At 55.4% G+C, this 23464-nt stretch overlaps 3 protein-coding genes across 7 annotated transcripts in view; 1 reads left to right on the forward strand and 2 right to left on the reverse strand.

Moving 5' to 3' along the window:
• Recql5 (RecQ like helicase 5) overlaps positions 1-16701 on the forward strand; it is a 37810-nt gene extending 21109 nt beyond the window's left edge. For 2 of the 5 annotated variants that reach the window (XM_087208453.1, XM_087208455.1), the window contains 11 exons: positions 12191-12409; positions 12617-12716; positions 12873-12909; positions 13041-13099; positions 13181-13254; positions 13612-13705; positions 13981-14115; positions 14446-14981; positions 15144-15234; positions 15447-15671; positions 15856-16701. In XM_087208453.1, coding sequence (XP_087064579.1) covers positions 12191-12409; positions 12617-12716; positions 12873-12909; positions 13041-13099; positions 13181-13254; positions 13612-13705; positions 13981-14115; positions 14446-14981; positions 15144-15234; positions 15447-15671; positions 15856-16122 — 1837 coding nt within the window. In that variant the 3' untranslated portion in view covers positions 16123-16701. The remainder of the gene's footprint in view (positions 1-12190; positions 12410-12616; positions 12717-12872; positions 12910-13040; positions 13100-13180; positions 13255-13611; positions 13706-13980; positions 14116-14445; positions 14982-15143; positions 15235-15446; positions 15672-15855) is intronic. The other 3 variants (XM_004860693.4, XM_021241218.2, XM_087208454.1) reach the window with 3 other exon arrangements.
• On the reverse strand, positions 3123-10202 carry Smim5 (small integral membrane protein 5). Its single transcript, XM_004860691.4, has 3 exons — positions 9913-10202; positions 3850-4008; positions 3123-3309 (listed from the first exon to the last, which is right to left on the reverse strand). Exons 2-3 carry the CDS (start codon positions 3974-3976, stop codon positions 3200-3202), a joined length of 237 nt encoding a protein of 78 aa, XP_004860748.1. The 5' UTR covers positions 3977-4008; positions 9913-10202; the 3' UTR covers positions 3123-3199.
• A 9-nt stretch (positions 16702-16710) lies between the features above and the next one.
• Myo15b (myosin XVB) overlaps positions 16711-23464 on the reverse strand; it is a 31744-nt gene continuing 24990 nt past the window's right edge. Inside the window, 17 exon segments of the mRNA XM_087208157.1 lie at positions 16711-17175; positions 17350-17490; positions 17606-17739; positions 17894-18027; positions 18343-18458; positions 18666-18811; positions 18931-19024; positions 19120-19197; positions 19309-19403; positions 19508-19623; positions 19710-19783; positions 21616-21692; positions 22121-22193; positions 22284-22347; positions 22492-22643; positions 22999-23171; positions 23285-23396. Coding sequence (XP_087064283.1) covers positions 17113-17175; positions 17350-17490; positions 17606-17739; positions 17894-18027; positions 18343-18458; positions 18666-18811; positions 18931-19024; positions 19120-19197; positions 19309-19403; positions 19508-19623; positions 19710-19783; positions 21616-21692; positions 22121-22193; positions 22284-22347; positions 22492-22643; positions 22999-23171; positions 23285-23396 — 1842 coding nt within the window. The 3' untranslated portion in view covers positions 16711-17112.

Consider the following 23464-nt stretch of genomic DNA (forward strand, 5'->3'; position numbering starts at 1 on the left):
CCTTAGCCTCCCAAGTTCTGTGGTTACTGGTGTGTACCACCAGGACTGCTTTGGAGGGCCATTCTTTTTTTTTTCTGGTACCGGGGATCAAACTCAGGACCTTGCACCTGCAAGGCAGGGGCAGTGCCACTGAGCTAAATCCCTGGGCCTTGCAGGGCCATTCTTGATGCTGATGAAGCCTTGCTTGAAGAAGAGTCAGGAGGAAGCTGGGCTGGATCTCTGTTGGAGCAGCTCCTGAACTAAGGGCTTCTACCTCTACCCAGTGGTGCTGGGTGTGAAAAATGCAGGCCTTCCTGTCCTGTCCACTGTGCTTGGGTTTTTCTTCTGACACCTAGTTGGGCACCACCCCAGCTGCTACCTGTTGGGTCCCACCCACTCTTGTGGAGGCAGTTTGGGACAGAGTTTTGGTGTGGATGTTTGGATGTAGGGTTGGTTGATGGAGGATAATGGAATCAGACAGAGCCTTATCTGTCCTGCACCTGGGAAACCTCAGAGCACTGGGCGTGTTGAGCAGGGGCTCTGGAGCCAGACAGACTGGACCCAGACTGGCTCTGCCACTTTTCAGCTGGCCAAACTTGGACAAATCACCTAGTAGTGTCACTAAGACTCAATTTCCTCACGTCTAAGTTAGGATAATAATGGTACCTACAGCAGTGAGGTATTGTGATGATTAAATGAATTTCCATTGAAATACTTAAGACAATACCTGGGCATGTGCAGGCCCTCAGTGAATTTTAGCTGTCATTATCACCATTGTCATCCTTGTTGTTTTTATTATTCTGGATCCCATTCTTTGGATAGGGCTCAGGATAGGTAGTTCTTGGAGTTCTTTCTTTTTTTTTTCTTTTCTTCCTGGTATGGGGATCGAATTTAGGACCTTGTGCTTGTGAGGCAGGCAGGGTGCCACTGAGCTAAATCTCCACCCTGGATTTCTTTTTCTTTTCTTTTCTTTCTTTCTTTCTTTCTTTCTTTCTTTCTTTCTTTCTTTCTTTCTTTCTTTCTTTCTTTCTTTCCTTCTTTCCTTCCTTCTTTCCTTCCTTCTTTCTTTCCTTCTTTCTTTCTTTCTTTCTTTCTTTCCTTCTTTCCTTCCTTCTTTCTTTCTTTCCTTCTTTCTTTCTTTCCTTCCTTCCTTCCTTCCTTCTTTCTTTCTTTCTTTCTTTCTTTCTTTCTTTCCTTCTTTCCTTCCTTCTTTCCTTCCTTCTTTCTTTCCTTCTTTCTTTCTTTCTTTCTTTCTTTCTTTCTTTCCTTCTTTCCTTCTTTCCTTCCTTCTTTCTTTCTTTCTTTCCTTCTTTCCTTCCTTCCTTCCTTCCTTCCTTCCTTCCTTCCTTCCTTCCTTCCTTCTTTCTTTCTTTCTTTCTTTCTTTCTTTCTTTCTTTTTCTTTCTTTCTTTTTGTATGGAAATATTTCCTCTCTGAGTCTTCAATCCAAACCTATCAGGAGAGTCAGTGAACACCTGCAACTGGAATGAGCCAGTGAGAGCTCATGCTTGTCCCTACCTGCATGACCTGGATTGCCAACTGAAGATGGCAGGGCCTGGCATCCTCTCCATGACCTGTTTTCTGGGTAGACGGGTGTGCTCTCAAAAAACTAGAGCATGTGCTGTGGAGACCCAGATGGGAGAAGCATGTGAAAAGCTATAGATCCTGGTATGATGGTTCTGGACAGTTAGAAGGAAGGCATGATAGAATGCTCTGTCCCAGCCCCAATGGCATGTATAGAGCTTCACATTTGTGTGCCTCCACTCCCCCCATTTCTGAGTTTGTAGCTTTGTCTCTAGAAAAGAAAACTGAAGGGTGGGCAGCCAGAAGGAGGTTGCACTACAGCAGGAACATTCTTTAAAATGGGTCCATGATGCTCTAGGTTGATCGATTGTTTAAAGAGACAAAAAATGACAGTTCATATTTATGGAGCTCTTAGGACATGCCCGACATTGTGCTAACTGCTAGATGTAGGTCATCTTAGTTTATCCTCATAAGAGAGGAACTGAGAGCAGACACTGGTGCACAGCAGAGGCCACAGCAGAAGAGGCTGGCGAGACCACTGTGGAGACTGCTTAGGCTGCTTGCAGCGGGTCCAGCAAACACTGCTGTTCACTTGGTCTAGGATGTGGGGCAGTTCCCGTTTTACTAGGGAGGAGACCTGACTCAGGAAGGTTGAGTCATACACCTGATAAGTGGCAGATCTAGGTGTGAGCCCAGTCATCATACAATGGAGACAAGACCAAAGGTGCAGGATGCAGGTTACAGACAATACTAGGGGGCCAGGGATTTAGCTCAGTGGTTTTGCCGCCTGCTGCGCAAGCGCAAGGACCCGAGTTTGATCCCCAGTAACAAACAAAACAAAACAAAAACTTTATCAGACCATACTAGGAGCTAACCTTTCTTCTCTGGCTCCAAAAGTTTGGGAAGATCCAGTGGCCTGAGCTGGCTAGTATGGAATGTGCAGGTAGAAGTTATAGGCTGTGGCATTCCTGGGCCTAGCACCTGCCCTGAAGCAAACAGCCTCCGTCACTCAGCAGAGTAGGCATCCAGCAGCCAGTGCTTGTTAACAGCTATTCATGATAGGAATGTTTCCATGCACCTCCACTGTTTTCATGGCATTGCTGCCTGCATGGCATTCCTTGTGAAATTTTCCAGCTTTCATGGCCACAGACAGAGCTGTGGCCTATAAAGAACAGTCACTGTCCACACCCCTAGAATTCTGGCACCACCGTCCTATTGCATGGAGCCCAGCCCAGCCTTAGAAACACATAACCAAAAAGCTTTTACTTAGAAATAAACATGTTCCCCCTGTCAGGGAACCTGGGATCCTGTAGTTTTGCACAAAACCCCTCTGATTGGCTCACTCCTCTTTGGCATGGATCAGCAGAACCCCAGGGAATAGCTGCCCACACATGTGGGCTGTTCTCCATCAAAGAATGAAGACCCTTGTGTCTTTGTTTTGTAAAAAGTGCAGGTTGGCAAAGAACTCAGGTGACTTACTGAGTCTGAAACAGTCAGCTCTTCCTCAGCATCCAGGGTCCACTGGCAGATTGGGTTTTGTACCTTGTTTTCTTGATAAGGCTCCAGGCATCAGTGTCCTGGCACAGGCCAGGGTATCTTTGTCTGGAGAGGTAAGAACTGCAGGCTCAAGCTGACGGCCTGTGTCATGGCTCTGGCTGTCTCCTTTCCAGCTTCTCTTCTGGTGTCTGTACCGTCCCTCATGGCGGGGTCATGGGCTGTACCTGGACCTTCCTGCCTCTCTGCTCAGGGCAGCAGCATTGTGAGCAGCAGCAGCTGCAGGCTATCAGCAACAGCAGCAGAACAGTGGCTGCAGGATGGGAGAGTATGGGCACGTCAGACCCTGGAAGGGAAAGGGTCCCCACCCTCCTTCCGAAGAAGCCCCCCGGAGGTGTGCTAGGATCTCCTCCCCAGGTCTGGTGTAGTGTCAGAAGGACCTGAGAGTCTGATGGGGTACACTGACCATCCTCAGGCCCTGACCTCCCTCTCCTTTACTGCCCAAGCGTGGCTCCCTTCATCCCTGGGTTGACATCTGACAGTGCTGCTGGGTCCATTTCCCAGCATTGCCCATCATGTGGACAGTGTCAGAGGATAGGGAAAAATCCCTTGAGGGATCCCTCGAGGGACGACTGCCTTTCCCCCTCATCTGGGGGACACCTGCCAACCCCATGAACCCCCTAGCCAGTACTGTGGTCTGACCTAGTGGTGGCAAACCTATGGCATGTGTGCTGCAGTGGGCTGTTTTTATCATTGAAACCGCTAAAAGGTTCACTGTCACTGGTCTAGTCTCTCTCAGATGCCAGAGACCTGTGGGGTGGGTGCTGAGGAGAATCTGAGTGCCCCCACTTGCCTGTGAAAAGGACGATGACGGAGAAGGCCACAAGCTCCACGGGCTCAGCCTGCGGCAGTCCTCGAAGCTTCAGCAGCAGCCTCTCACCCACAGAGTGCATCTCCTGTACAAAGTCTGTGGCCGCCATCCTGTGTGCACTCCTGCCAGAGCTCCAGCGGGCTGTGCGGGGCAGAAAGAGAATCTAGAGTGAGAGGCAGCACCAGTAAGCCACCCTCTCTCCCACTGCACCCCGCAGAACGGGTTTGTCAGGTTCTCTCCTAGTGCCCCTTGTGGTTCTGAGGAGGCAGGAAGTCTTGTGTGCTCAGTAGCAGCCCTCAGCCTGCACCTAGCCAGCGCTCCCAGGATGAGGGAAATGGAGGGTGAGGGTGACTTTGAGAGCCTGCCTGGGGGTGCTGCCAGCCAAGGCTAAGCTTGGTGAAGGTTCCTGACCACGAGGTGGAGCACCTTCACTGTTAACATTCTTCTGTCTTGAGATACCATGGCCAGGGTTGGCCAGGGTGCCTTAGCTGACACAGGACCCTTACTGGCCCCTGGGTCATTCAGGTGCCTCCCCAGATGGTGTCAGGGTGTGAAGACAGGCCCTGGGATTCCGGCCTGGTCTGCTTGCATCTGATCCTTTGATGAATGCAGCAGCAGGAGGATCAGGGTCAAAGAGCAGGTTGCCTGAGGGGATGTGGTCTGACTGGGATTAGGGTAGGTGGAAACTGATGGGAGAGGGGTGCTTCTGGCTTTGGGGAATGAAGCTGAATCTCTTGGGGCAACCCACTGTCCCACCACCCTCTTTTTTTGTACTAGGGATTGAACCCAGACCTCTACCTACTAGTGCCCTGGCACTTTTCATTTATTTTATTTTATTTTCAAAAAGCAATGGGCCAAGTTTATTTGAGAAAGTAAAAGTGAAGAGTGAGGGAGAAACTGGCTCTGCAGAGTGAGCTTGGGCCAAGCAAAAGGAGAAAAAACAATAAAAGGACACCCTGAAGAAAGTAGGGTGGGCTACTGTGAAGAAAGCCACAATAGCCAGCACTTTTTATTTTGAGACAGGATCTTACCAAATTGCCCAGGCTGATCTCAAACTTGCTGTCTTCTTATGTAACTGAGATTACAGGTGTCCACTGCCACTGCCTCTGCCTCTCCCACATTTCTTTACTCCTACGTTGTTCTACCATGAGGAGGAAGAAGCAGCACCATGCTGATCCAGTTTGCCAGAGGATCCTGGTCAGTGGGGTCAGGAGTTTCAGGGCTGGCTCAGCCAGCCCCTCCCCTGTGGCCTTGGACCCGTTCCTCTGGCCTGACCAGGTTTGGCCTCTCCCACCCCCACCCCAGAGAGCCTCTTCCTGTCCAGGGGTGCCCAAGAGGCCCAAGGGCAAGCTCTAGGCTGAATGTGTGAGTTGGGGCCTGTTGTGCATCAGGGCTTCTTTCTCCTTCCATCTCTCCTGTGAGCCCAAGGGAGCCAGGGCCTCTTTAGAGAAGGACTAGGGGAAACCTTGTACCAACCCAGCCTGAAGTGGTTCACCAAGACAGTTGCTTTAATCTTGGGGGTAGGAGTAGAAGATAGGTGGTCAGGGGCTTGCATCAGACCGTCAGGTTTAATGATTGCCACCTCGTCCTTATCTCAACTGGGTGGGCACTGCCTTCTGTTGAGGTTTTCCCTGAGATGGCTAAGTCTGCAAGGCCTGTCAGTTCGGTGCTGCTTCCTGCATAGCAAGTTTAGAATTGCCTTGCAGGACATCTCATTGAGCCCTCTACCTTGTACCAGCTGCCCCGGTGTGGCCTTGCAGCCTCTGCCTGAGCACTTTTGATAGTGAGAAATCCCTCTCTGCTGAGGCCACCCACCCCATTGCAGACCCCATCACAGACCCCTGCCTATTTCCCAGTGAGTCCCACTTTTGGTCACTTAGGACCCAGCTGTCCCTCTGCTCCCTCACTGGGCTGTAGGAACTGCATGAAAGCTGGCGTGCGCCTTTTGGATTTCTTTACTCCTGCATTGTTCTACGGCGAGGAGGAAGAGACAGCACTGTGTTGATCCAGTTTTTGCCATGGGATCCTCTGTCCCAGTGGGTTCAGAAGTTCTAGCTGTCTCTCACAGAACACTGTTCTAATCATCCCTTCTCCTCTTGTGACATGGACAGGTTCCTTCATCTCTGCACTGACACAGAGTTGAAATGCCCATCTTTCAAGCTGCTGGGGCACTGGTCATCTAACGGTCATGGGGAGCAGCAAACAGCCTCAGGGAGGGGTCTGCCTTGGGAACACCTTGTGGGTAGGGCCAGGCCAGGCCCAGGAGAGGTGAGGGAGCCCTGGGTCTCCCTGGCTCTGTGGGCTGTCACCCTGCCCTCGTATACTGTCCTCCCTAAACACCTGTTGAGAGTATCATCTGTCCTTCATTCCTAGGATGGTTCTGGTGTGTGTTTTGAAGGAAGGTGAACAAGTTAGACAAGGGGAGTTGTAGATTTAGTGACAATGGGAGTAGCAGGCAGGTGATGGCTCCATGGAAAAGTAGATGACTTCCTGCCAGAAGCTGGAGGTTTCCTGAGTTAACATCCTCCCAGCTTTTCTCACACTTTACCCCAAGTTAGTGCATTTCTCTAAAGATTGGATCCCATTTTGCATAGTATGAAGGGGCACAGAATCCTGGGTAGCTACTGCTCACCTACTCCCACTGCCTTCCTTTTGCAAACTGGGCAGGTGAGACCCAAGAGTATGTGACTTCTCTGTGGTCAACTGGCAGGACAAGAGCCTAGGCAGCACACCTCCTACTGCCCTACTCCCTCTCAATGGAGGCCAGTTTCGGCTTTGAGCAGCAGGAAGATAATGCAGAGCAGCGGCAGCCCCACTGAGGGTCCTGCCCACCCAGTAGACTCTGCACTAGAGCCCCACTTTTACCAGCACATCACCATCAGGCCTTCTGGGATTCACACATGGTACTTATCATCAGAGGGACAGATGTGTGCCCTGCTGGCCTGAGCATAGGACCGTCCCCTCTGGTCAGACCAAACGAGACCTCCCACTGACCAGATGGAGCAGGCTTGCGTAAGGACAGCGGTCCCTCTCCTGCTCTGGGACCTCTGTGCTATCCCCATTCTCAGGTTTCCAGGGGTCTTGTCCTTAGAGGAATGATTTTGTACGTGGTTCAGAAATGGAGCTGCATTTTCCCCCTCCCTCTTCATATATTTAATCTGGCCTTTTCAGCCTGGTTGGCACCATGCCCAAGTTGCGTAATTTAGCCCTATGAAGACACTCCTTAAAAGAGGAAGCAAGCAGCAGGGGGGTGGACAGGGAGCACCTTCTTACTTGTGAGCCACACCCAAAGATTTTAGGGAGAGATTGTGAGGGGAGAGGAGACACCTGCTTATGAATGAGCAGTGGTGTAGGGACCCTGAGGCCATCTGAGTTGGGGTTTCTGGAGTGGAGGAGGCCGAGCCTGAGGCTGAAGCTGAAGCTGCTATGCAATGAACCTGGGCTTTCTTCATCAGAGCTTCAGCTACAAAAGCAGTGAGCATCCTCAGGGGGTTTTGAAGTCAGAAAGCTGCAGACTTATGGCCAGTGGGCCTAGCCCCACTCTGGGAAGAGGTTGGTCCACAGCGGTGAGCTGCATTGCAGCTTTGAGCCTGGAACGTCTGTAGGCAATTGACTGGGAGCTGAATTAGCCAGCTAGTCTTGGCCAGCCTCACCTAGCTCTGGGATCAGACCCAGGGCTGCCCTCTGCACTGTGCAGAGAAGTGGGGGTGCTGGGCATGGTTGTTCTACTCCCAAAGAGCTGAAGTGGAACTCTCTTTGCCTGGCGGTTGGTATTTTGTCATTTCAAGCTTAGGTTGTTGACTGAGCATAACAGATCCACGGGATTGGTGAGGGGTTGAGGGGTATTTTTTTCTAAAAAGGAAGGAGGCACATTCCAATAGGTCCCCACACAGCTTCCCAGTGGGCTATTTAAAGCAAGGCCAGTGCCTGACTGCCTGGTGCCTGATATAGCCAGCAGCTGTCAGGTGACACAGTGGCATGTTCCCAGCTGTGGCCAGGGGAGATTGGGAGCTCTGGGATGGTCCCTCTTGGCCCTTTATCCTCCTAGGTTTGGGAGGAGAAGGCAGGGAAGCCAAGTACCACTAGTGACAATTCTGTATTTTCCTCGCCTTTCAGATTCATCACACTTCTTCTAAAACTGTACTTTCTGTCTGAGAAGCAGGGGATTCAGAGTCCCTCCCAACCTCATGCTTGGTAGTGCCTCCATTGGAGCTTTCTTGGGTCCTAAGCAGTTTTTTTTGCGGGGGGGGGGGGATAGAACAAGTGATGGCTCCCCCTGGCCCTAGGCAGAGAGAGCAGCCTACACAGCCACTGGGCCCTACCCTTGCCCAGGCTGCCCATGCAGCCCTTCTCAGAGACTTCTGAGGGGTATTCCCTGGCTGGGGCGCAGCCAGTAGAAGGAGAGAGCCAACAGGGCAGAGGGAGGCTGGCAGAGTTAGAGGGACTGGGCAGCGTTCTTTTGTGTGGCATCTCTTAGCACAGGAAGCCTTGCCATAGAGTAGCAGGGATCCTGAGGCCAGACGGCTACCACTCAGTACCAAGGCTTCCCTGCTTCCGTCTCGAAAAACTGATAGTCTGACTCCAGGCTCCTTGTGTGAAAGAGAACAGGCAGTATGTTTGTGTCTGATAAACAGTGTGCTTGATGGCTCATAAGCCTGAAGGGCTTCTTGCTGTGCCCCTATTGTTTTGTCATGGTGTGTCTCAGCCATCCTCTCCCTACTGGACATTTTCTTGTTTAAAAAGCTGCTCGAATGAGGCATAACCAACAGTTATAGATTTGTGGGACTCAGAGGCCTGACTCGCAGGGCAGAGATGCCCACTGTGCAGAGTGCAGAGCATTTGGACAACTCTTTCTTTGGCCCTGAAATAAAAAGTAGGTGCTTAAATCCTTGGTTCTGCAGCCCCAGCCCTGCAGTGTTCCAGGACAGAAGGACTTCCTGCTCTGGTGACTGTTAGAAACTGGACTAGCTCCTTCCCTATAGCCATCGAAGCTGGCCATCCCCCTCTGTCCTAGTCCAGGGACAGCTGGAGGGACCCTATCCACCTGTGTCTGGTGGGTTCAGGGCAGGCAGGCAGCTGCCTGCCTGGAGTACACCTGTACTCTTCCTTTGCTTGGCCTCACCTGCTGCCTTGGGCACAGCCCAGCTTCAGTTAAGTCCTCTCCCTCTGTCACAGGAGTTAATCTCCGAGCTACCAACCCAGGCCAACGCCCATGGCTTTAGCTGTGCCCAAGTACTTGGCCGGATCCTTGGTTTCTGTTTTTCCCTGTCTTGCTAGATAAAGCTTGTTTGCTTGATCTGAGATGAGGGGAAGGGGTTTGAACCCTGGTGTGAGAACAGGAGGCAGAAGGAATAGGCAGCCTCTGCTCATGAGGCTGGCGCGGGAGGGCTGGGCTTGATACTGCCTGAAGAACCAAAGAACCATCTCAGGGTTGGCATCACAGTGTTGTGGCAGAAAACTGACTAGCAGGCAGATAAAGGGGCTCCCTCCCAGGCTTTCCTGTCATCCCCATCTCCTCACCCCTGCGTCTGGGTTTAGAATGAGGCATGCGTGACCCTGGTCCTGTGTTCAGACCTCATTGCCACATTGCCAGAGGGAGGTCTGAGGACTCCTGGGGATCCAAATGGATCCAGGACTCCTCCCTGCGCCTGAGCTGAGAACACCTGACAACAAGTAGGCTGAACCTCAGAAGGACAAGGTGGTCAGGGTTGCTGCAGGTCCTTCTGCATCCTGGGCAGCTGTGAGCTGGCTGGGCATACCCTATCTTGAACCTTTGCAACTGGGGAGAATGCAGAGACACGGAGGGATACCCCTAATCCTGGGAAACATGGAGGCTCAGCAGGCATACAGTGGCAGGACAACCAAATCCGTCTTTTAAGCCCATTGAATAGAAAAAGCTTTAACTGACTTGCACAGCAAGCAGGAGGCCAGTGCGCTGGGCAGAGTCCCCAGTCTCCTAGTGTAGAGTCCCAGAGGGAGGGAGAGCTCAGGTGTGCACAGGAGGTGGCCAAGCACATCCCTCAAGCACATCCCTGCACTACTCACCTGGAAACAGAGGTATTGAGGAGCCAAGAAGGGTGTCCAAGTATAGAGCCTCTGTGTGCCTTCCTGGGCCCTTGGCCACCACCTTGTTCTGTCTTCGTGGACGGTGCTTTCCTGTCCCACTGCTGGTCCCCTGGGCACCTTTCCTCAGCGACAGCTCCTGCTGCTGACAGCCAGCTGCTGTCCCAGCCCCAGCTTTTTTGTTGTTGGTCGTCCTAGAGATGCAAGTGTCAAATTACCATCGAGAGGGGGAGCCAGAGGGAGCCCTTGTTGGAGCCTGTCCTACACTTTGTACTAGCCTTTCCCTGCCTAGGAGGTCGGCTTCAGGATGAGCTCCCTCTCTTTTTCTTCTTCCTCTCCCCTCCCTCCTGCTTGTGGGCTGGGCTGTGGCGGGGCTGGGTTGCTGACAGTTTTCAGCTCTGGTTCCCTGTGGAGATGACCCCAGGGGGCTCGGCCTGAGCCTATAGGGGAAGAGGGTGGAGCAGCTGTCCCAGCTCTTGAGCTCCCTGACCACCCCAGCCTGTCCTTCAGGCCACTCCCTGGCTGGTCCCTCCCTTTCACCTCTCCCGGGAAAGAAAGTAAATAGTGGCGGAGCTGCCAGACCACCCAAGCGAGCCGGCTGACTTTGCAGGCAGCCCCTGGGGAGATCCTTCTGCTATTTAACATCCAGAGATTTCCTGGGGGGAACTGAGAATCCTGGGTGTCCTGGGAATGGTCTGCTGGGCCTTGTGTTCCTCCTAAGAGGAAGAACACTGCTGGTCTCACTCTGCTCAGCTGTCTCCATATTCCTGGTCCAGCTACAGGGAGGGGCTTCAGAGCCCAGTGACTGGGCCATTTGACATTTGGCTGGTCCTGCCACCCAGCAGACCAGACTGCCCGCAGAGAAATTGACCCCAGCCCTACAGTCAATGGAACTCTTTGAATCTGAGCACAAAACCCCAGTGAGTCAGGGCTTTGGGGTTGGGGAGGCAAACCCCGTGGCCACACTGCTTGGATGCCAGTGGCTCCCAGAAGCCAGACAGGCGGCCACTGTGTGGGTGAACAGGCTCCAGTGGAGGGAACATTTGTCATATTTATTCAGCACTAATGGGAGCAGGGAGAAGAGCGCCTCCTGGTGGCCATGTCCACTGTCTCCCACCACCTGTTCTGCTTCACAGCTGCATTCTCCATTTGGCTAGAGGGAGACCCCATCCTGGTTCTTTAGGGGCTGCATCACAGCTTTTGGTCCTTGAGCCTGTTCTTTGAGATCACAGTCCCAGACAGGAATCACATTGAGAGGACCTTTGGTCAGAGCACTTGGTGCCAGCAGTTATTGTCCCTGAGATCTGCACCCCAGGCAGCCCTTCCTCTGGTCCAGCATCTTCTCTTGGGCTCTCCTGCTTTTATCACATTCCTGGTGGCAGGAATCCACCAGGATTTGTAAGGATCCTCACAGAGCTATGGCCTATCTACCTGCCCAAGGGTTGACAGGGCCACAGCCTGGGGCCCAGAGAAGAGGCTGAGCTTCCTGGACCAAGTGGAGGCTGCTCCCTGCCTCACCTTGAGGCTGGTCAGCTCAAGGGGGGCTGCAGCAGGGCCAAGGTAGTGGAAGCTGAGAGGGAGACACTCCCTGGCTGAATGTGCCCTCCAGTGACTAGGTACAATGCCTGCTCAGAACTGCCTGCTTAACTGCTGTCTCTTGTGGGGAGGTCATGCCGTACGCTGTGCCCCCAGCCTCATACTGCATACAGTGAGTTGGGATAGAGGTTTGTCAGGGCCTACAAGGAAAAGGCCATCAAGAGACAAGCAGAACAGCATCTTGAGGCCAGGTCTTCTCCTGCTGTTCCCTCCCTCTGTCACCCAGAGAAAGGTGAGGGGCAGTATTGTTATGATGCCCAGTGCTCTCTTGCCCATTTCACAGATGGGAACATGTAGGTGCCATGGTAGCAGAGCCAGTATCTGCACTGGAGCCTAAACTCTTCTGAGGGCAACCCTGCCCCAGGACAGAGGGAAGGCAGAAGCTCTGGACCCAGAGGAGTAACCAGACAGAGTGGTGTTCACATCCTGGCTCCTACCCACCCCCATGTGTCATAGGACCTTGGGGATCCTGTGACCGTAACTGTCTCCAGCTGTACCATGGGCAGAGTCAGATGATGCCTTGTGTGACCTCATAAGGTGAGGTGTGTGAGAGGCTGAGCATGGTGCCAGATTGTGACACTCAGCCAGTGTTTGGGGATTAGGTGAACAAACAGTGGCCTGATGCATCCCTCGCCCCTCACCTCTATTGTATTACATGCTCCAGGTGCCGCCACGCTGCCATTGCCAAGTATTTTGGGGATGCACCACCTGCCTGCACCAAAGGCTGTGACCACTGCCAGAATCCTGCAGCTGTGCGGAGGCAGCTGGATTTCTTGGAGCACAGCAGCAGCTGGACCAAGACCTGCATCAGGCCCTCCCAGGGAAATGGCTTCGACCCTGAGCTGTATGAGGGAGGCCGCAGGGGCTATGGGGGATTCAGCAGGTGAGGGGTCATGAGACCAGGTCTGTCATTCTTCTGGTGCTAAGGGCAGACAGAGGTGGCACAGTGCTCCATTCAGTCCCCTGGCCATGGTGGGGCCTGGACCCTGTCCTGAGCTGTCAGGGTGCCATGGACATCACTGTCCTAAATGCACGAGTGAGGGGGGCAAAGCCTCAGCCTGGGGCTGCTCATACCCAGCCTGTCCCCCAGGTATGATGACGGTTCTGGAGGCAGTGGCGACGAGGGCAGAGATGAGGCTCACAAGCGAGAATGGAGTCTCTTCTATCAGAAGCAGATGAGTCTGCGCAAGGTGAAGGGGCCAGAGGGTTCAGCAGGGGCTCAGCAACGCATGCAGGGTCCCAGGTGGTCCCCTGCTCACACCTCCTCAGCCCCTTCCCTGGCGCTGGGTGGAGGCTGTCCTACAGCAGGGCAGGATACCTCATGGGCCCTTCATGCCATCTTTTAGGGCAAAGACCCCAAGATAGAAGAATTCATACCCCCAGGTTGGTACAGAAATGTTTCTAGGGACTTGTGGGCCATGCTCGGGGTGTGGATGGTAGATGTCTCATTGGGGAGTTGGGGGCCTCCAGAAAGCAGGAAGTCAAATGGAAGGACCCATTCCTCCTCTCCCCAGATGAGGACTGTCCCCTGAAAGAAGCTTCTAGCAAGAAGATCCCCAGGCTCACTGTGAAAGTAAGAAAAGAGCAGCTCCTCACCTGCTGCCAGGGCCTCTCCCTGACCTGAGCTGGGTGACTGACTTCCCTTTCCCTGTAGGCCCGAGAGCATTGCCTAGGGCTTCTGGAGGAGGCTCTGAGCAGTAACCTTCAGGCTGCAGGGTCCACCGATGGGTGAGTGTCCCAAGATCTCTGGGACTGGAGACCAAGGGCCAGCCATCCAGGGCAGGGCAGCTCTCAAAGCCTTTGTTTCTGAGGAGCCTGCTAGAGCCCACATCCCCTTGACTTGTTTGGGCCTCTCCACCCCAGACTGTGACCCACCATACTCCAGGGGCACCAGTCCCTCAGCCGCATCAAGGGGCTGGCATGGCCACACTTAGGGGCTGCCAGTGACTGCTGACAGTCACTGAGCCATAGGGTCCCCAAGAGACCTAGTCAGAGTCCCTGTGCCCATCGTCATAGTCCTGGAGAAACTGAGGTCTATAGGGAGAGGGCTCAGGTCCTGTTATGTGTGCTCATCCCTGCCCACAGAGCGGACCTTCGCACCAGGGCTGTGGACCTGGAACATGAGACATTCCGAAATGCAAAGATGGCCAACCTGTACAAGGCCAGCGTGCTGAAGAAGGTGGGCCTGGGTGGGACAGCACACCTCCAGGTTCAGGGTAGGAAAGGGCAGCCCCTCCATACTCCAAGACTGTCTGCCAGCCCTCTGACTCCAGGAGCCATTTATGAGTGTAGAGCCAGCTTCCTGGCCAGCTGACATGTCTCGTCACCCTCAGGAGGACTGGAACTTGTTCAATGTCCAGTTCCTTCTTGTGCCTCAAGGGAAAGGAGGACTTGGATTGGGGCTATCAGGAGGAGCTCATGGCTGCCACGCCCTCCCTGCCTGTCCCTGCCCAGGTGGCTGAGATCCACAAAGCCTCCAAGGATGGGCAGCTGTATGACATGGGAGGTGGCACCAAAAGCGGCAGTGCCCAGGTGGAGCCCCCAGAACCCAACGAGTATGACATCCCACCAGCCTCCCACATGTACTCGGTGAGTGGTGTCCTGGTGTCCACCCCAAACATGAGTCTGGGAAAGGCTCCACTTTTCCTTTGCCCCAGGTAGGTCACAGCCTTCTGGTCTCTCCTGGCATCACAGCCCTAGCCCTAGGGCGGCAGACAAGGCCCCTGGAGCCTTTCTGCTCTGCCAGCCGTGCCTTTTCCAGCTCTGGTCTCTTCTCCTATGAGCCTCAGCCCCAAGTGGCACGTGTCCAGCTCCTCCCTCACTCCTGAGACCCCCACCCCAGCACACCACCTCTGGAGCAGCCAGCTGGCACCTTCGAGGGGACCTGAGGGTCTGAACCTTCCCTCTTTCTCCTCACAGCTCAAAGCCAAGAGGGTGGGAGCTGGCTTCCCCAAAGGCTCCTCCCCATTCCAGACAGCCACTGAGCTGATGGGGAAGTCTCAGACACAGGAGCAAGGCCCCCAGTCCATACAAGGAGGTGAGCAGGAGCCCCCCAGCTGGCCCTGTGTTCTCCGTGATGAGGACAGAAGTGAGCCCCTCCCTGGGCCAAGTGGAGAGGCCCCTGCCAGCAGTGCTTCTTGTTGGGGCCCCCGCCCTGAGAAGAAGATAAAAGGCTCTGCTGAAGACAGGTCTGTGGCCAAGCCCCAGGCCAACAAGAAGCAGCAGCTCCTAGCTGCAGCGGCTCACAAGGATTCCCAGAGTATTGCCCGCTTCTGCCAAAAGGCAGAAAATCCGCCTGCATTTGCTTTGGCCCCAAGGGCAGAAGGTGCCAGTTCCTCCTGTGAGGGGGTGCAGGGACCTCTCATGGTCCCAGAGAAGTCCACAGAGGAGGAAGATGGAGCCCAAGGACACGTGACTGCCCTTCACACCAAGAAGCATTCTGGGGAATGGCCAAGGTGAGGGCCTAGTCAGTCATGGAATCCCATGCATATGAAGCCTGTGTCCGGAGTCCACATGGCAGTGTACTCTGCTAGTGGGCCTCACTGGGCTCTGCTGGCTGCCTGGGCTGTGGGAGCAGCTGGCCCTGGAGCTCTAATACTGTTCTTCCCTCTGGCCAGCACCTGCCCACTCAGAGACCAGGGGATTCCGGAAGCACCGCCCAGCCCCTCAAAGGGGAGACAGATGGGCAAGCGGCCAAGACATCAGCAGGTACCTCTAGGGATGAGACCATGGGGGAAGATGAGGGAAGGGAGGTGGCCTGTGGAAGAGGCCAGGAGCTGCTTCTCCCTGGTCAGGGATTCAGAGGAAATCATCACTTCTTTCCACACCCCTGTGGCTGGAGGGAACTGCCTGATGCTAAGGCATAGTTTTTTGGGGGGGCAGTGAAATGAAGTGACCCACCCCCCCGTGGCCCTGTCTAGGAGAACCCCGAGATCCCGGCTCAGAAGAGGCCTCGCACCTCAGTCAAGCCCTCCATCGTAGCGGAGGGCAAGGGCAGCATCTCAGCCAGTGATCAGGGCACCTTGAATGCCATAGCCCAATACCCCTGCCAGCTCTCAGCTCCTGGGATCTCCCTGAAGGAGGCTGCAGATGTTGTGGTCAGGTACCTGACCCCCTTCTACAAGGAGGGCAAGTTTGCTTCCAAGGTAGGGTGAATAGATGGGCTCTATCCTCCCCAGAGCACTTGGGTGCAATGAGGGGAGGTGGGCAGCATGCACCCCAGAACAAAGCAGGGCAGAGCAGGCTAAATCTCAGTCTAACTCTGCTCTCCTGGCTCTGGGTGGCTCCTGCTCTTCTTGCTGTCTGCTCCCTCCTCTCTCTGCCTTCTAGGAGCTGTTTAAACGCTTTGCTCGCCATCTTTCACACTTGCTGACTCAGAAGACCTTGCCTGGAAGGAGTGGTGAGTGCCAACATGCCCAAGGCCCAGAGGCACTAGGGGTCTGCAGGGAGGATACTAGCCCTTACCTCTTCCTGTCTACCTGCTCTGAATCCACAGTGAGGGAAGAAGCCCAGAGCCTCATCAAGCAGTTTTTCCATGGCTGTGTGAGGTGCGAGAGTGAAGCTGACTGGCACAATTTGTGTGGCCCACAGAGATGACCCACTGCTGGCCCCACAGAGCTGCCCACCTCCCCAGAGTCATGAGCCAGCTCAGGCCTTGCTCAGAAGTAGGGAGCTGGGCAGGCCTGCTGATGCCAGGGGCACTATCTTTCTCAGGGTCCTTCCCCCTGCCAGCCATAGCTCACTTTGGAGATGGTTCCTGATGGTTCCAAAATCAAGTCAGAGGTCAAGGGTCAGCCCACCTTCCTGCTTGCAAAGCCTGTGGTCCTTCCTCAGTGTCTTCTTACCTCTCGTAGCCCTCATGGCCAGGTTTTCTAGGTCAGATCCCCAGGTTAGAAGGTGGCAGGTGGCGTGGCTGCTGCCAGGGGCAGGGCAGGAGTGGCCCTCCCACCTCATACTCAGCAAGTTCCTAGCCAGGGGTGAGGCCCACCTGCCCAAGGTATGGGGCCTGCTCAGGGCCTCTGCTCCCCCTTCCCTTGAGATGCCAGCTTATGCTTCAGGTGCAGAGCTGGTGGTAAGAGGTGCGGCGGATAGGCCCCATGCCCAGCTCAGCTGCTGGTCAGGAAGGCTAGGTCTGACTGATGTTTACAAGAGGAATAAAGTATTGTTTGCCCAACACACATGTGTACACACAGCCCTTTTTTCTTGAGAGTTTTATTTCCTCAGCAGCTTCTTCCAGCCCTGGGCTCATGCTGACATTGAGCCTGGGTGGATACTTGGGGCTAGGTGGGCATCTCCCCCAGGCTGGCCAACATGAGATGTCCAAGCCAGGTTTCTGCAGCCCCCACACGGCCCTGGCCCACCCCAGAGGGAGTGTGACTACTTTTTTTCCCACCTGAAGTCACTGTGGCACTCCCTGCCCCATAGCCTCCACTTGGGCCAGCCAGGTTGTGCTGTGGCAGGTTTCAGAGCAGAGCCAGGTGAGGTCCCAACCAAAAGCAACCTGCTGGCACCCAGGGCAGAGGATCCAGGTGGGACCTGGGCTAGGGAGAGATCTCCTGGTCCTCAAATGAGGCCGGGCCACCGGGGTTACTGAGTGGAAGACACGCTACCATCCAGCAGGAAGATGATGGTGCGGAGTAGTTCCTGGGCCTGCTCGGAGAAAGGCCTGTCAGCACTGGGCTCCCTGTCAGTCCCCACCACTGCCCTGCTCACTGCCCCTGAGCTGTGGCTCAGCCCTGAGCCTGGGTTCCTGCTATATGCCAGGGCTGGGCGGAGGCACTCATATCCTCCTTCCTGAGGGCATCAGAAGCCCTGGCCATTCACCTGTGGTAGCTCCAACCAGATGGTCTGGGGACTGTCGGCCAGGCCATAGTTGAGTTCCAGTCCAGGGGGCCCGTTGACCTTCAGTGGGCTCAGCAGGTGGGCCCGCTGAAGGTCCTTCAGGGCTATGGAGCAGCACATTTTCTAGGGGCAGCAGAGACAGCAGAGCTTGGTTCTTCTGGAGTGGGGGTCAACATATGATGCAAGAGGAACGGCCTGAGGGTTCCCAGGACAGCACTGGGGTGGGAACTTTGCCCACCTGGGAGGTGGGGTCCATGAGGACAAGGTGCTGGCGATTGAGCCCCAAGAAGACAGGTCCAGGAAGCACTAGGTTGCTTACTCGCAGCACCACGTACACGTTATAGCCAAAGAGGGGCAGCTGGCGCGTGGCCTCTGGGGATAGAGAAGGCCAGAACTTGAGTTCTGACTGTGAGGGCTCTATTTTGCTCCTAGGGCAGGTGAGGGACAGGCAGGCCCAGAAGCCACCTTGCCTCTCCACCCTTGGCCCATCCCTCCTGGACCTGCAGCCCCCTTTTCCCAGACCCACCAATGAAGCTAATCTTTGCTTCCTGGGAGCTGTGTCCTTGCAGCTGCCTCAGCTCCTGGCCCATCAAACTCTCTATGGTGGCCATGTTCACCTGCCATTGCAGTGTCTTCGGTATGTAACCCAGCAGGTCTTGCCTAGGGTACACAGCCTGGCTTAGTTAGGCCCAGGACCGTTGACCAGCTGGCCCAAGGCTGGGCCTGCGGTGCCAGGTAACTGACCAAGTGCCCACTGTGGATAAGACTAAGGACCCACGTGAACAAGGTGAGCACCCTGCCCCAGAGGAGCCTGGAGTGGGGTGGGGAGGACAGGTGTCCACTGCTCTAGGCCAGTCTTATCAGGGGCAGGAAGGGTTAAATGGAGTGGCCTTAGGCTTGGAGGAGGGAGTGGGGGGTGGTGCCCAGGTGGGAAGAGGCACGACAGGAGGAGGTATTGGGACCACGCTCACATACTCGGAGGGGGGGCTCTTGCTGGCCCTGCCAAGGTGCTGGAGGGCAGCCAGCTGGGCAAGCTGAGCATCTGCCTGGGCGTGGGCCATCAGCTTCCCCTGTAGGTAGTCCCGCAGCACCTGAGGAGGAGGGCTGTGAGGGGCAGCTGTGCCCCAAAGTCCCCAGCAGTCTGGTCCCCACCTGTTGGGACTCAAAGCCTGTTCCTGCCAGCAGCCCTTTCAGCTCCCACAGAACATGTCACTGGGGGGTGGGTAGAGGTGCCCCTGGCAGGAACCCTACCCTCAAGTTGCTGGGCATTGCATGGCAACCCAGGAGCAGGGGCTGACCTGGCCATAGTGGGTGCCAATGTAGATGGGGTGATCGAAGTGCAGCGGGGTCTCCCAGCTGAGCCGCTGGCTGTGCAGGCTCGTGTCCTGGCCCACCACCACACTGTTGAGGTACTCGTGGGGCCACAGGGGCCGAACCAGCTCACCTGCATGAGGAGCCCAGGCCAGCACTGCCCACGGCCCGCCCTGCTGCCCCAGCACAGACGCTGCCTCCTGGTGAACAGGAAACAGCTGGGTTCCCTTCTCTCCCGCTGCCTGGGCTCACCTCCTTTGATGAGGAAAAGGGCAAATTCCTGTATTTCCTGGGGGTCTGTGATGCCCATCTTCCCGCACATCTCCTCCAGCACTTCTCCTGCCACCTGGGCATGTGGACAGGGGAATGACAGTGTGGGAGGGAGGCTGGAAGGCCCAGAGCTGAGCCCCATGGCCTCTTTCCTCGGGCCCTCCCCCTCACCGAGAAGGTCTTCAAGTTCGTCCTGTAGTCCACACCCCCGGGCAGGTGGATCAGAAGCTGGCGGACTGCTTGCCCTTTCTGTCAAGGGAGGTTATAGGATCAGTCACCAGCAGTCAGGTCACAGCTGCCCTGTGGATATCCCCTTCCCCCTGGGGAGCCCCAGAAGGCCCATCCTTCCACCCCAGATACCAGAAAAGCTCGCATTTCACCCGGTTGGGGCAGTCGCTGGCGCCCCCCGTATTTGATCGTGTGCTGGAGGTGCTGCTGGCTTCTCCGGGCCAGCTCTGCAGAGAAGCCCGGGTGAGAGGTCACAAGCCTGTCCCAGCCGCTCTCCAGCTGGCAAATTCCAAGTCCAGGAGTCCCCACCTCCCTTCCCCTCCCATGGCACCTTGGCTGGGGCCCGAGTCCTGCAGGAACTTGGTCACGTAGGGCATCAGTGTGGTAGATGGGGGGAAGAAGCCTGTGAAGAGGCTGAGGAGGCTCCACCCCCGGGCACAGTGCTCCCTGTGGGGCAGAGAGCCTGGGCTCAGGCTGGCCAGACCACAGTGCCGCGCGGGACCCAGAGGCCCCATCCCACCATCCCCACTCACGGCTGGGGGTGTCCTGTGACCTGCTTGATGACCTGGCAGTACATCTCATCCCTGAGGTCCTCCCCCTGGCACAGCTGTGGGGACAGGAAGGGCAGATGGGCAAGGCAAGGGTAAGGCAGGAGAGCCGAGGGACGGCATGGGGTCTGAGGTCTGGGAGAAATCCTTAATGGCTGTGGGCTAGAGCCGAGACCAGGTGCCAACCCGGCGGCTGCTACTTGGTCTGTCCATCTGTACGACTAGTCACTTTTCTTCTTTCTTTTCTTTTCTCCTTTCCTCTTATGGAGTGCTGGGAATGGAACCCAGGGCCTCACAAGTGCTCAGCACATGCTCTACCACTGAATCATGCCTGGGCCCAGGCCACTCTTTATTGGGGGGGAGGGTACTAGGGATTGAACTCAGGGCCTCTGCACTGAGCTACATCCCCAGCCCTTGTTTTGTTGAGACAGAATCTCACTATGTTGCTCAGTTGCTTCATGCTAGGCTCAAACTTGCAGTCTTCCTGCTTCAGCCTCCCAGAGTGCTGGGATCACCACTCTCTTTAAGTCACTTGCTTCGCCCACTTCTCTGGTCTCTTGGTCACCTTTGCCAGCTCCACCTTGCCTCCTGGGCCTCCAGATGCTGCAGGGCCCTGACACCTCTCCCTGCTTTCTCCAGTGGTCACAGCTGTCCTCGAGGACACTGGTTCCTGCCTCCAGCCAAGATTCTCCTTGAGACTCAGCCCTCTCCACTCAGAAGTCTGTGGCTTCAGACCTCACATAGCCAAAACAGACTCCATCACCAGCCCAGACCTGCTCTTCCTCATGGTAGCCACTGCTCTGGCCCCTCAGACCCACAGCCAGCCCTTCGGGGTCTGAATTTTCCTGCTTCTCCCCTTGGCTGCTGCCTTGGGCCAGACCAGTACCCTCACTCACCAGGAGACATTGCAGTAATTTCCACTTGCCTTTATTAATTATTATTACTATTATTTATTTATTTATTTTGAGGTAGGGTCTTGCTATGTAGCCCAGGCTGGTTTGAACTCACAGCAATCCTCCTGCCTCAGCTTCTTGACTGCTGGAATTACAGGCGTTACATTTACCTTTTTTGGGGGGTACTGAGGATTGAACTCAAGACCTTGTGCTTGCGAGGCAGGTGCCGGCACCGCTGAGCTAAATCCCCAGCCCCACATTTGCCGTTCAACCCCCTAGAATCTCACATAACATCCAGAGTGACTGGGAGATATAGACCAAGTCTTTCTTCACAACCCCTCTTTGATAGTGAAAAATTGAAGTTCTTCTATTTGGTCCACAAGGCCTGCTGTGAGCTGGACCACTGTCCCCTCAGTGCCCTTGTCCTCCAAGCTGGACTTGCTGGTGCTGCAGCTCACTCTCACACTGTCCCCTCTACCCTTCCCTTGTCCAAGGCCCTGTCACCAGGTACATGTGGCTCACTGCTTTTCAAATCTGTCACAGAGCCTTCTCCAGGAAGCGTTTCCCTCCCCTGCCTTAGTGTCTTCACTCCCAGACACGTCGTGTCCTTGTTTATTGTCTCCTCCTGTGAGATTGTGTACATTGCAGGGATTTAGCCTACTGGCTCCACAGCCACATCCCCAGTGTGTAGTAAGTGCTCAATATATACTCAGAATGATTAAAAGGAATAGAAACTGCCGAGTGTGGTGGCGCATACCTATAATCCCAGCATTTGGGAGGCTGAGGCAGATTACCTTGAGTTCAAGGGCAGCCTGAACTACAAAGCAAGACCTTGTCTCAAAATAAAAAGCAAAAACCATAAACAAAAACAGAACAAAACAAAAAATAGTGCCCAAGGGACCAAGGGAAGGGGGCTCCCATTCAGGTCCAGACAGGGCAGGAGGAAATGGCACTCCGGGCTCCCTGCACCAGCTTGCAGCACATCTGCCCTTGCTTACCTTCAGCAGCTCATACAGCAGGTCCATCTCATCCTTGCCACGGGGCTTAGACTGGTCCCCCATAAACTGCATTAGAGCTGCAGGCAGGATAAAGAGCGTGGTGAGCTGGGCCGGGGCCTGGCCTGGCACACACTTTTGCTGTATAGCCCTTCACCTACTGTCTGATGTCTTACTCTCCAAAGGCACATGCACCAGGCTAGGCAGCTGACTTCAGCTTTACTGAGAATGAAACAGGCTCAGGAATATTTTGTTGGTGTCGAGTCCATGCACAGACAGTCTCTGCTACACCCAGTCATTGTCTTTCAGCCCGTCTCCATACAACTCAGCCCATGGGTGGGAACACAGGTAGGGGAGGACTGGGGGGGCGGGTGTCCAGGAGCCTCCAACAAGCTTCCTTGCGTTGCAGGCTGATGCAGAGCCAGACAGAGCTCAAGGAGAGGAGGGGACCAGGGGCCTAGGTCCAAGGCTCTCCGGTGCAGGGACCGAGGATGCCTGTGCTACTCACCCTCAAAGCCCACCACAGCCCTCTTGCTCATGTTCTCATCACTGAGGCGGATGAGTGATTCCTGGATGGGAGCCTGTGGCCAAAGAGGCTGGGCTGTGGGTCTGGGGTCACGGGAGTCAGAGGACAGATCCATGGGCCAGACTCTCCCACCCCTGCCCCTTACCTTGCTCCACTGCACTAGGCTGGCCATAGCCTTCGCCCTGGTGCCTCCTCCTGTCAGGTCCAGCCTGTGGGGTCAGAGGGGACAGCCCTGCTCACTCAGGCCTCCCGCCCTTGTTCCCTATGGAGGGGATGGTGACAGTACTGGCCAGGGGGCTTGTGTTGGGAGGGCTGAGGACAGGCAGGCACAGGGGTTGGCTCAGGGCACTCACAAGGTGAGAGGCTTCCGGAAGTAGTGTAGTGCAAATTCCTGCATGGTATAGTTGTGGGAATCAGTGGACAGAGAGGTGTAGACCGTGGAGGACTGCAGGCTGGTGGCTTCTGAGTCGTCACTGTGAGCCTGGCTCTGGGGGTGGGCGGGGCTCTGGGAGCACAGGAAATGTAGTCCCGCTGGAGTGCCCACAGCCTGTCCCTGAGGCCCTGCCCCCCAGCGCCATTCCCATCCCTGCCAGACCGGAGAAGGAATACGACCAAAATCAGGAAAATCAAGACTTTATTGGCAGCACAGACCTAAGTACGCTATGGGAGCAGAGGGGCATAGGGCCCAGCCCCGCTCCACAGGGGCCTACAGTATTGCTGGTGAGACAAGGCAAGAAATCAGAGCAGGCAGGAAGGACAGCAACACACCAGGCACTGTCCATCAGGCCACAGGAGGCCTCGGGACAATCACACTCTCCTTCAACTTCTAGTTATGCCTCTGCCTCCCCTATCTTCCTTACCTCCAAGGCCCTGTCCCGCTGAGCTGGTCCTGGCTCTGTAAGCTGTGGCTGACTCTTGCGCTGCCAGCTGCTCTTCTGCTCTGATGAGAAGGAGTAATCAGGAGCGGCAGCTGGCTGTACCAGGTCAGCAGGAAAGAGTCCGGATCGGCCCCCAGCAGAGCCAAACTGCCAGCCTAGAAGGTATCCCAAGACAGTGGCTCACCCACCTGGCCCCTCCGCCCCTCACCAGGCTCTGTCAGTAGGGTGCCCTCCCTGGGCCAGGCCCTTCAGCTGGCCCTGGGGATACCTGGCTCTAGGGCAGCCACTGGCAACAGCTTGATTAGTTCCCCACAATGAAAGCTGAGGAGGCTGTGGTCATCGGTGATGTAGCTTCGAAGGGCGATAACATAGCCAGAGTCCTGCGGGCAGGAGGGTGAGCAGCCTGGGAGCAACTACCGGCCCACGGTTAGCCTCCCCCTACAACTGG

Source organism: Heterocephalus glaber, unplaced genomic scaffold (assembly GCF_053883595.1).
Source record: "Heterocephalus glaber isolate CG9 unplaced genomic scaffold, H.glaber_assembly_v1.0 deba00000937, whole genome shotgun sequence".
NCBI classification, from domain to species: Eukaryota; Metazoa; Chordata; class Mammalia; order Rodentia; family Bathyergidae; genus Heterocephalus; species Heterocephalus glaber.

What these genes read in the sequence shown, in the direction of transcription:
- Smim5 (XM_004860691.4), bottom strand. Translation starts at nt 3,976, where the DNA reads ATGGCGGCCACAGACTTTGTACAGGAGATGCACTCTGTGGGTGAGAGG. An exon ending in CGTCATCGTCCTTTTCACAG is followed by an intron (nt 3,310 to 3,849) that starts GCAAGTGGGGGC and finishes CCCATCCTGCAG; the next exon opens with CCACTGTTCTGCTGCTGTTG.